The following is a 12,412-nucleotide window of genomic DNA, read 5'->3' as shown; positions in this document are numbered from 1 at the left end:
TAAAGCTGAAACTCCAGTACTTTGGCCACCTCATGTGAAGAGTTGACTCACTGGAAAAGACTCTGATGCTGGGAGGGATTGGAGGCAGGAGGAGAAGGGGACGACAGAGGATGAGATGGCTGGATGGCATCACTGACTCGATGGATGTGAGTCTGAGTGAACTCTGGGAGTTGGTGATGGACAGGGAGGCCTGGCGTGCTGCAATTCATGGGGTCGCAAAGAGTCAGACACGACTGAGCGACTGAACTGAACTGAAAAGTCTCCTAGGATATTTAGAAGATGTTACCAGTAGTCATATTGGCTTGGTAGTTATGGATAATTTTTACTCTTTGCATATCTATATTTTAGATATCCTTTTTCAATGAATATATGTTATTATTGTCATTCATTCTCTCATTCAAAAAAATTTAGTCAGGGCTATTCTGTGGTGGTGGAAATACAGCAACAACCAGGGGAAAAATCCTGGACCTAATGGAGCTTTACTTTGGGTGGCAGAGGAAATGAGGGAACAGACTTTAAAATTTAAATTAAATAGCATATTAATAAAATATTAAGATAGTATGTTAATAAAATATGAAATAGTAGGTAAATGTCTTGAAGATAAAAGGTAGTGAGGTAGAGTATATGTCGTGGAGAGAAAGGACAGTCTAATTTGCAAGAGGGTCATACAGCTTTTCAAGGAAAAGGCTTTCCAGGCAGAGGAATCAACCACCTAAGTGCCAAAGGAGTGAGCATGCAGAGGCTGTGGGCTGAGTGAGTGAGCTGGTGATGAGGTGATAATGGATGGATGATAGAGTGAAGAGGTCAAGACAAAATGTGGAGGGGCTGGGGGAGCAGATCCCACAGGATGGTCAAATCCTTGTAAAACCTTTACTCTGAGACATAGAAACACACAGGAGGGTTTTGAGCAGACAAGCAACATGATACAACAATTTTAGCAAATCACTCAAGCTGTGAGGTTGAGAATAGACCAAAGGGAGAAAGGGCAGAAGTAGGGACCTATTAGGTGGCTGTTGCAAAAAACCCAGGCAAGAATGATGAAGGTTTGGACCAGCCTGACAGTAAAGATGTGTGACAGTAAAGAGAAAGAGAAGGTAAGAAAATGAGGTAAAAGGAGGGGAACTAGAAGAGCATGATGTCCTAAAAAGTACAGAAGAAAATACATCAAGATGGAGGAAATGACCAACAGTAAAATGAAAACAGATAAAAGATCACTTGATTAGTAATGTGGAGCATACTGTCGTTGACCAGAGCCATTGCAGTAGAGATGTGATGGAGAAAGTTTGCTTGGAGAGAGTCCAAGAGAACATGGGAGGACAAAAATGGGAATCAGCATGAGATCTGCTTTAAATAGATGGAGAGAATGCAGTTTCAGTTAGTAAGAAGATCAAGAGAAGATGTTTTTTCTTGAAAGCTGGGTAAAATAAAATAAATTATAAAGGGGGAAAATAGAAGATTTTTACTGGAATTGGGGAAATATAAGCCTATCACATTTATTCCAGGAAAAACAAACCACTAATTGGTGGAATATTTTCAGATCTTTGGGCACTTTGCCCTTGACCACCATCTTTGAGGTCAGAATCAGGAAGAAACAGTTCAAGGTTAATGGAGAGAAATAAAGATATTTCCAAAGCAGTATGGCGACCACCTCTGGCTTCTATTTATAAATTAGCCTCCTATTCCACCAGTGCCTTTAATCTCCTGGGCTTATCTTCCTTGGAATTTATTTTTCCTCATCCCTGCATCCCATTTTTTCCACATCCCAGCATCAATCCTCTGAAATTCAGGGTCAATAGACCCACAGAATTAAGATTCTTAAAGCAAACTTTACATGCTTCCAAGAAAATCTCTTTCGTAAAGAAAAACTCAGTATTACAGATCCAGCATGGTTTATTTTTCGAGGATCAAAATGCCACAAGCAGTTAGACTTCCTGAGCTAATAAAAGAAAATACTGGCTCCAGCCTTCAGAGATCAAGGAGGAGGGAGTAAGGGCAAAAGAGTAATTCTCCTGAAATTCTGAAATGAGTTCCTCAAATGAAAGCCCAACCCGTGCAAAACAGGGTTCAGGATCAAATAAATTTGTTGAATATTTCATACTAATTTACTTCCCCCAGCACACAGACACATTCTGAGAATTTACAACGATGTTAGCCCCAAGAAATCCCAAAGAAAAACATACGAAAAAATGTAACCTGACCTTCCCTTCCCCTCATTAAACAGTTTAGTCTAGAGCCATTAAGCAGGGTCAAGCAAGGTAGGTCTCTGCATGGCCTGGCCTGGAGTGCAGAGCCCAACAGGAAGACATTCAAGTAGGGAGCGGGTAGCATAGTTATGCCTGATACCTACTGCAATTGAAAAAAGGGAGCCAGTTTTCTCATGGTCTGAAAAGGGAGTTACAAAAAATGAACAGGAGGAATCTAGAATGATCCGTGGTGGTGGATCAGAATTAGAGATACTGGTATAAATATCTCTGTGTATTAAAATCAGAAGCTTAGAAATAAATGTGGATGTAAATATGTGTATATATGTGCGAATGAGTGAGTGTGTGTGTGTATATGTATTCAAACCTATATCTTTTTGCTTTGTCTAGTGAGGGTGCCTGGAAAGTGCCACCCAATAACCATGAGCACAACTAGAGCAGGGACCTTGGCTTCCAAATATTATTCTCTAGTAAAAATAACCAGAGCTTCCTGAGAAATGACTTATTCCAATACTCCAGCAAGGAAAGTACAGATGATCTTGGAATATCTTGGCAGAAATTGAGGATATGTTCAAAGAAGAGAGACATGTCAAAAGAACATAGAAGCCAACTTGAAGGGCTTCCCACTGGCCAAATCTGAAACATCAAATAAATAGTGAAAGCAAATGGAATTCAATGAGCATCCTTATATTCATGCTGATAAAAATAAAAGAATAACTTGAAACTTTAGTGAAGAACAGAATATGTACATGGTCTTAAAATATCTCCCTATAAAATACTCACAGATTATAAAATATAAAAGTATCATTTCACACTTAAGAAATATTGCAGACATCAGTCATCAAGTTATCAAAGTAAACATCCAGATGTGCTGTTTCTACCCTAGGTGAATAACTTGAATCTAATTATGAGGAAGCATCAGACAAACCCAAATCAAGGAACATTCTACTAAATAATTGGCATGTCATCTTCAAAAGTATTGAAGTACAAGAAAGTCTTAGGAACCGTTAGTGACAAAAAGAGACTAAAAAGACATAGCTAAACGCAACACTTAAATATAAACTGGGTCCTTCCTGCTACAAGAACATCAAAAGCACAAGTGACAGAATTTGAGTGAGACCTGAATTTCAGATGGTAGCAAGGAACACATGCTAATTTCCTGGTTTCCATGGTTGCGTCCCAAGACAAGGTCCCTATTTGTAGGAAATACACACTGAAATACTGGGGGGCCATGGGGGCATCAAGCTGACAACTCACTCTCAAGAGACTCAGGGGAAAATGGCTACAGACTATAATTGTAACTTTTTTCTGTAAGTGTAAAGTAATTTCAAAATAAAATTGTGCATTTGGAGAAAAAAACCCTTATCCTGATTCTCAAACACGTATAATTGTCGAAGCTGCCCCATGTGATAACTTCCCCTGGAATGAATCTTCCACAGCAGATCCTTGGAGGGACACTCCTGTAAGCAGTCCCATTCAATCCCACAGTATACAAGGAGACTCCACGGAGAGGACAGCCTTCTGAGTTTGGAGCCAAAGCATAGAAAGGCAGCCCATCTCATCTCTACCCATGAACACAAGCTTTGGTGGAAAGGTGAAAGAAGAAAGAGATGTATCTGAATTTATCTACACAAAGGGACAAGTTGAAAAATAAATTTAGAATTTATGTCAAGTTCATTGCATCTTGCGAGAAAAAAGAATCAGCCTAATGTAATAAAAGTACAAGTAGTGTTCTCATGGTATCGTATAATTTTATTTGTACCTAGCTTTTAAGAAGCCCTAAGTGTTATTTAGTATAAATACTGTAGATATCATTAAAATCAAATTAAAAGATGAAAAGCACTGATATTCCAAGAAGCAAAGGAACTTGTGGGGGTGAAGCCAGGATTAGAAGCCATGTTTGGCATCCCACGACTGTCTAAATGGATGTCCACATGCTCTCTATTACACTAGGTGGTTTTCTCTAAGAATAGAGAAGAGAAACGATATTCTGTTCTCCAAGAAGTAGAATGCTCTGGAAAAATCTGAGACAGAGATGGAACTAATCAGAATTTGTATAAGATAAAGTGGATACTTGTCACTCCATTTAAGACATACTTTTCTTTTCATCCTTTAGTGAAAAAAAAAAGAAATCCTCAAACATGTGGGATTGGTAGTTTAATAGTCCTCTAAGATACATTTCTAACTTACCAGTGCATATCCTCTCAACACCACTCTGCTCCCTTTGCATCAATAGCTTCATTAATTCCCATTCCCAATCTACCATTTTGTAAACAGGAACAGTAAGGTACTGGTAGTCTTAACAAAATTCATTCAGTATCTAGACTGCTTCTCCCATGAAGTTCACTGTGTTACTGAAATACAAAATAATCTTGCCTTTCCTTCAGTCTTCCAAATGTAAATACTTGTGAGTTTACCGGAAAAAACAGTTGGGAACAGAAAACAAAATAGTATCAATTACTAATATTTCCCATTCTCTGCTAAGGCATGTCTTATCTGAAGCTTGTAAAGTTATTTAATCTTTTCCATCATCTCAGGGAGAAGAAAGCCTGGAAAATCTAGTCATTCCACAGTAACTATCAGTGGGATTTTCCATAACTATCTGGATGCAAAATAAAAATCTTAAGAAGTTGATCCAATTCTAAAACTTACTTCTCAACTTACTAATAAATATGAAGAGACAACCCATCCATATTTTCTTCAAATCGTATCTGGTTTCTTGGCCAGACTGCTAGTACCTGAAAAAGTTTCAGAGTTTGTTCCAACAAATCTACATTTAAAAGCTTAAAAATGCATTTGTGCACTAACCATTCTTTTCTGCATCTGACTTAGGGCCAGAGATGGGACTGTAAGATAAAACCTTGGCAAGAAATTGGGAAAAAAAGGAGTAAAATTGCCTTCTAAAAGCTTAACTGTGAGATTAACACTTGACGGATCAGGGCAAGTGTGAAGTGAGAAATCACCACATGAACACAGGGAACAAAAGTCAATATCTGGTAATAAACCATAATGGGAGAGAATGTGAAAAAGGACATGAACATATATGTAAAACTGAATCACCTTCCTGTACCCAGAAACCCACACATTGTAAATCAACTGTACTTCAATTTAAAAAGTAAAGAAAGAAAGAAATCACCACCTGGGGACAAAAAAGCTTCCAGGCCAGCAAGATTTGGCTGTGACCTCAGTGAGGCTATAATATACACATCTGAAGACTCTATTAATTGATCATGGAGTCACAGAAGAAGAAAGGTTTCTAAGACAACCTGAGCAATACCCACCCAGGCTTTATGCAGAGTGAAGGGGGTCTGGACCAGCAGTGTTGGGATAGCATAGGATCAGGGACTTCTATGCTTCTAACTTCTCTAGTGAAAATGATGCATGCTTAATCTTAGCCTGATTTTGCTGGGCTGGCCTCTTATGTATGATGGAAAGCTCAACGTTGAGCACACAGCCCAGCCTAAAGCAGGCAGTCATTAGACTCCATGAATTTGCTCCAACTCTTTGCTCATAGCCTCCTGATTAGAATTTGGCTCTCTACATAGTTCTGCCTACAGGGAGAGAATGACCTAGTCAGATTTGAGAATTCTGGCCCCCATGCCAGCTACAGCACTCACTGAGATATACAGTGCCACACTTGAGCTTGTTTATTCTCAGTCAGCTCCCAAAGAAAGGGCCCTGGAGGGTGCCACAAGGTCAAGTTTCTGAGCTCATGGGGCTGGCAGGGAGTCTCTGGGCTATGGTAAATTTACCGGGATGGCGAAGATGGTGGTGGCCAGAGGGACGATTGTGGCCACACCTTCTACATTGCACTGTGTGCTGTACATAGTTGAACTCATTTCATCCCCACAGCAAAGCAATACATTAGGCATTAGTAGCATTCGCATCTAGTAACCCAAAGACCTGCATTAGAAATTGGAATTCAGAGGCAGATTTATCTGACTCTAAAGCCTAATCCCTTAAATCATGAAAATCCTACCTCTGGGAGGTGGGGGGATGAACCCTATCCTCCTTTCCTTCTCCTGGCCTCACTCCACTATGTCAGCAGTGTGCTTTGGGCCATCCTGTTACTGATCAGGGTTCTTGGCCTCTTTAATCAATAGAAACTGATTAGAGGCCAGACAAGAAATGCAGGCAAGGCTTTATAGGAGCCGCTGCTGCAGTGGAGGGGGCGAGGGGAACAAGAACAAACAGATCCCCAAGGGGAGCAAGCTTGTTCCTTACACAGGATGAGGGTAGGGGTGTATCCAGGGGTCGGACTGCAGGGGGATGGCTTAGGTGGTTTGCCCACCCCTTAATCAGTGGTGTTTTGTATAGGGGAATGCACATAGTAGGCTGCTTTTGCTCCAGGCTCTTTCAAATGTGGCGATTGGGTTTTGGCTCTCTTTGTATCCTTTATCCAGAATTCACCCTAATTGTGCATGCACACAGTTATTTTTAGTCCCATATAGTTTCTTTGTATTTTATTGCTGGAGGAGAAGCATGTCCATGTGTGAGCACTGCAGCATAGGGTCCCAGGTCCCAGGTCTGTCTCAATCCTAGTCCGTCTTTGACATGGACTCATCCGAAAGCCACCACTATACAAGGCTTCAGGACAACGCACACAAAGAGCAGTACTTGACCCTTCTTCAGAAGTGCAGAAGCCAAATCCCATCTCAGCAAACAGCATCACCATTTACTCAATGCCGTCAGTACCGTTAGCTTTCACAAGCCAGAACTGACTTCCCCCACCACCACCCTACAGCATACCATCTAATCCTCTGCACCTCCTTCAATAAGCCTCTTCAGTATCCTTAAAATTTCTCAAAAGTGTCCACTTCTCACCATCACATTGCCACACCCCATCTTCCACCTGGATCTCTCTACAAACATCTCCTAGGTCATGTTTCGGCTTCTTCTTTTGTTCTTCTTTATTCTCAACCATTCATCCAGTGCTCTTTTAAAAACCCAGCCATGGCATTCCACTGTTTAAATATCCTTCCCTGGATCCCCAACCTCCCACCATACTCCATGCTTCAGTCTAACAGTGATTGGCCTGCAGTTCTTGGAATATTCTCAGCCTTGCCTGTGGCAGGATGTCCCAAAATACACCTGGATGGATCATCCTGGATCAGTCTTCGCTCCACACCCGCTTCCCCTTAATGGTCAGCCCGTCCAGGGATTTTGGGACTCGCTCCTGTTCCACCTCCTCCAGGAAGCACCTCCAGGTTAGTTGCTTGTCTGGGGTGCTCTCAAGTCCAGCTCATCCCTTACCCCACTATATGGGAATTCTTCCTTATATGATTCCACCCCCACACCGTGACCTCCCTGAAACCCAGGACCCACTCTGATTATACAAAATGACTGGCACACAAAAAATGCAGATTGAATGAATAAGCAAAGGAACAAGAGCCCAGTATATCATGGATGTCAGAATCAACTCAGTTTCCTCCAGTCCTAGCTCTTGATCTGAGAAAGTTATCTAATCTCCCTTGACCCCAGATTTCTCTGCTTGTAAAATGGAGATCATAACACCTGCATTGTCCAGTGGTTGTGATTTTTAAACTAAATAATACGGTATGTGGAACATCTTCAGGACCATGCCTGGTACATACCAAGTACTCAAATGCTGGATTTTGCTATTATTATTACAAAGTTCTTCGAGACTTAACAGAAAACATTCATCTTCTTGAAAGAGAAAAGATACTCCCAATACCCCATGATGACTCAGCTATTCCAGGCCTCCTCAGCACTTGTGGTTTACAATCATGTACTATTTTGCATTCTCAAATATATTGCTTTGAACAATTCTTGCATTTGCATACTGTCTTCAAGATACCTAATACTTCAACAAACACTTTTAGGTGAAATGATATCAAATTTTCTCCACATTTTACTGCCCATTGGAGCCTTAAACTGTGGACATTCACATGGCACCTCCTAATTATGCCAACTCCATATGAGAGGCCAGCATAACCCTTGGAGGAACACACACAGAGAAACAGGAATGAGGCAGAAGGAACTGACAGGTGGCGATCCCAAAATAGAAATCAGGTTTTAATAGGGTCAGAACAAACTGCAGTCTCAGGAAAGAGGGTGTCCTTTGTCATAACAGATGCAGAAAGGTGACTAATCATACCAGTAGTTAAAAAGCATTGTAGCATAACCTCTCTGTGGAATATTGTGCAGCCATTAAAAATAGGTAGGGGGCAACGATTAAAATGACAAATAACAGGGAAGAGATCATGTTCTATAAAAAAGACACAGACGTACAGGCTTATTGATCACCGAATGTAAAACTTGCTTAAAAGAAATTTTAAGGGAGTAGACGAAAATTTCAACGGTTGTGACAGTTCTTTTAACTGATCCCGCACACTTTTGGTTGAGTTGTCATATTCCTTTAAAAAGGAAAAAAAAAAAAAAAAAAAAACCTCGTATAAAATATGTTTTCGGCGTGTCTCCTTCACAGATGGCTCCTGAAAGAGCTGAGATAGTGCAGAAGACACGCCCTAGGCTGAAGGGGGCACCAGGAGTCAGGAGGCTGACTCAGCAGCGTTTGAATGTGGGCGAACCAGGGCCTGGGGGCGCCGCCTTTCTTCACCGGCCACCGCCCTGCGAGGTCTCACTGAGTGCCCGCCAGCAGGCCGCCCCCAGTGGTCCAGCCCGACACCCAGCCCCCAACTCTGCTGTCCCCAAGAGATCCTCTCCGCGAAGTTTTTCTTTGATGGGAGGAAGGCGACGCGAGCTGCTGGAAACCCCGCGCTCCGGCGCAGCTCCCTCGACCTCGCCCTCCCCGGGCCGCCCTGGCCTCGCTCCCCCCGCCCCGCGTACCTCTTGCAGGGGATCAGCGCCTTCCTCTCGTCCAGCACCCGCACGCGCTGGTTGAGCCCGTCGTAAGAGAGCAGGGCGCGACTGTAGCGCCCGGTGCTCTGCCTGTACAGCACCTGGCGTCCCTCCCATTGCTGCGGCGCCTGGCAAGGGCGCTGAGCCCCCAGGGAGCCCCCAGCCCCTGCCCCGGCCCCCGGCGCCGCCGTCCCCACGCCGCAGAGGCAGCCCAGCGCGCAGACCCAGAGGCCGCCCAGCAGCCAAGCGTCCAGGGACCCTCGGGCCACGCGGAGGGGAGCGCGCCTAGGCATCGCCTTCTGCCGCGGCCGTAGTCCCCAGAGAGCCAGCCCGCGCCCAAGGGGGCGCTGAGCAACCCAGGCACTCAGCGAGGCTTTCTCCAACTGTGCCCGAGGGCGGTCTTGGCCAAGTTGCTGCTGGTCACCGCGGCGCCCTTTCCAGCTGTTGGGATCAGGACGCGCAAGGCCTGGGAGCCGGGATCGGCCACGGGAAAGCTTCCCTGAATCGTGTGAGAGCTGTTTCTGCCTGGGCCGCTGCCCGCTGCCGCTACTGTTTTCACTTGCTCTCTGCTGCCAACAGGAAATGCAGTGGCAGTGGTGCCACTAGCATCCTGAAGGGTATCCGCGTTTTAAGGGGGATGGGGTGGTGGGGTGAGAAGGAAAGTGTTTTTCTGCTGAGTATTCAGCAGATAACCAACACTGGAGGACAAACTCAAACACAAGATCAAGAAAGCTGGATCACTGCACTTGCTGTACCCCACATAACCCTGTCCCTTTATCAAATTGTTTTTGTCGCTGTTCAGTCCCTTACCTCATGTCCAACTCTTTGTGACCCTATGGACTGCAGCACATCAGGCTTCCCTGTCCTTCACTGGAGTTTGCTCAAATATATGTCCATTGAGTCAGTGATGCCATCCAACCATCTCATCGGAGCATTTAGGATGAGAAGGAGTAGCCCCCTTCTCCTCTTGCCCTCAATCTTTCCCAGACAGGGTCTTTTCTAAAAATCCGGCTCTTCAAATCAGGTGCCCAAAGTATTGGAGCTTCAGCTTCACAGCATCAATTCTTCCAATGAATATTTAGAATTGATTTCCTTTAGGATGGACTGGTTTGATCTCCTTGCAGTCCGAGGGACTCTCAAGAGTCTTCTCCAACACCACAGTTTAAAAGCATCAATTTGTCAGTCCTCAGCTGTCTTTATGGTCTCTCATATCTCACAAACATGACTACTGGAAAAACCATAGCTTTGACTATATGGACCTTTGTTGGCAAAGTGATGTCTCTGCTTTTAAATATGCTAATAGGTTTGTCATAGCTTTTCTTCCAAGTAGCAAGCATCTTTTAATTATGTGGCTGCAGTCACTGTCTGCAGAGATTTTGGAGCCCAAGAAAACAAAATCTGTCACTATTTCCACTTTTTCCTCATCAGTTTGCCATGAAGTGATGGGACCAGATGCCATGATCTTAGTTTTTTGAATGTTGAGTTTTAAGCCAGCTTTTTCACTCTCCTCTTTCACCTTCATCAAGAGACTCTTTAGTTCCTCATCTGCATATCTGAGGTTGTTGATATTTCTTCTAGCAATCTTGATTCCAGCTTGTGATTCATCCAGTCCAGCATTTCACAGGATGTACTCTACATATAAGTTAAATAAGCAGGGTGACAGTATATAGCCTTGACATACTCCTTTCCCAATTTTGAACCAGTCCATTGTTCCATGTCCAATTCTAACTGTTGCTTCTTGATCTGCATACAGGCTTCTCAGGAGACAGGTACAGTGGTCTGATATTCCCATCTCTTTAAGAATTTTCCAGTTTGTTGTGATCCACACAGATACTTAGTTGTGGATGTGACTGGTGATAGAAGCAAGGTCCGATGCTGTAAAGAGCAATATTGCATAGGAACCTGGAATGTCAGGTCCATGAATCAAGGCAAATTGGAAGTGGTCAAACAAGAGATGGCCAAGAGTGAATGTCGATATTCTAGGAATCAGCGAACTAAAATGGACTGGAATGGGTGAATTTAACTCAGATGACCATTATATATACTACTGCAGGCAGGAATCCCTCAGAAGAAATGGAGTAGCCATCATGGTCAACAAAAGACTCCAAAATGCAGTACTTGGATGCAATCTCAAAAGCAACAGAATGATCTCTGTTCGTTTCCAAGGCAAAACATTCAATATCACAGTAATCCAAGTCTATGCCCCAAACAGTAACACTGAAGAAGCTGAAGTTGAATGGTTCTATGAAGACCTACAAGACCTTTTAGAACTAACACCCAAAAAAGATGTCCTTTTCATGATAGGGGACTGGAATGCAAAAGTAGGAAGTCAAGAAACACCTGCAGTAACAGGCAAATTTGGCCTTGGAATACAGAATGAAGCAGGGCAAAGATTAATAGAGTTCTGCCAAGAAAATGCACTGGTCATAGCAAACACCCTCTTCCAACAACACAAGAGAAGACTCTACACATGGACATCACCAGATGGTCAACACTGAAATCAGATAGATTATATTCTTTGCAGCCAAAGATGGAGAAGCTCTATACAATCAGCAAAAACAAGATTGGGAGCTGACTATGGCTCAGATCATGATCTCATTATTGCCAAATTCAGACTGAAATTTAAGAAAGTAGGGAAAACCACTAGACCATTCAGGTATCACCTAAATCAAATCCCTTAGGATTATACAGTGGAAGTGAGAAATAGATTTAAGGGACTAGATCTGATAGAGTGCCTGATGAACTATGGATGGAGATTCGTGACATTATACAGGAGACAGGGATCAAGACCATCCCCATAGAAAACAAATGCAAAAAAGCAAAATGGCTGTCTGGGGAGGCCTTACAAATAGCTGTGAAAAGAAGAGAAGTGAAAAGCAAGGGAGAAAAGGAAAGATATAAACATCTGAATGCAGAGTTCCAAAGAATAGCAAGGAGAGATAAGAAAGCCTTCCTCAGCGATCAATGTAAAGAAATAGAGGAAAACAACAGAATGGGAAAGACTAGAGATCTCTTCAAGAAAATTAGAGATACCAAGGGAACATTTCATGCAAAGATGGGCTCAATAAAGGACAGAAATGGTATGAACGTAACAGAAGCATAAGATATTAAGAAGAGGTGGCAAGAATACACAGAACTGTACAAAAAAGATCTTCATGACCAAGATAATCAAAATGGTGTGATCACTGGCCTAGAGCCAGACATCCTGGAATGTGAAGTCAAGTGGGCCTTAGGAAGCATCACTACAAACAAAGCTAGTGGAGGTGATGGAATTCCAGTTGAGCTATTCCAAATCCTGAAAGATGATGCTGTGAAAGTGCTGCATTCAATATGCCAGCACATTTGGAAAACTCAGCAGTGGCCACAGGACTGGAAAAGGTCAGTTTTCA

At 43.0% G+C, this 12,412-nt stretch overlaps 1 protein-coding gene across 1 annotated transcript in view; it reads right to left on the bottom strand.

The window, feature by feature from the left end:
* The window catches only part of EPDR1 (ependymin related 1), a 36,596-nt gene extending 27,007 nt beyond the window's left edge, over positions 1–9,589 (bottom strand). Inside the window, exon 1 of the mRNA XM_010841494.1 lies at positions 9,012–9,589. Coding sequence (XP_010839796.1) covers positions 9,012–9,316 — 305 coding nt within the window. The 5' untranslated portion in view covers positions 9,317–9,589. The remainder of the gene's footprint in view (positions 1–9,011) is intronic.
* Between the last annotated feature and the right edge of the window lie 2,823 nt (positions 9,590–12,412).

This window comes from Bison bison, unplaced genomic scaffold (genome assembly GCF_000754665.1).
Source record: "Bison bison bison isolate TAMUID 2011002044 unplaced genomic scaffold, Bison_UMD1.0 scf7180017864162, whole genome shotgun sequence".
Classification (NCBI taxonomy): Eukaryota; Metazoa; Chordata; class Mammalia; order Artiodactyla; family Bovidae; genus Bison; species Bison bison.
This window is presented reverse-complemented; position numbering and strand designations above follow the sequence as displayed.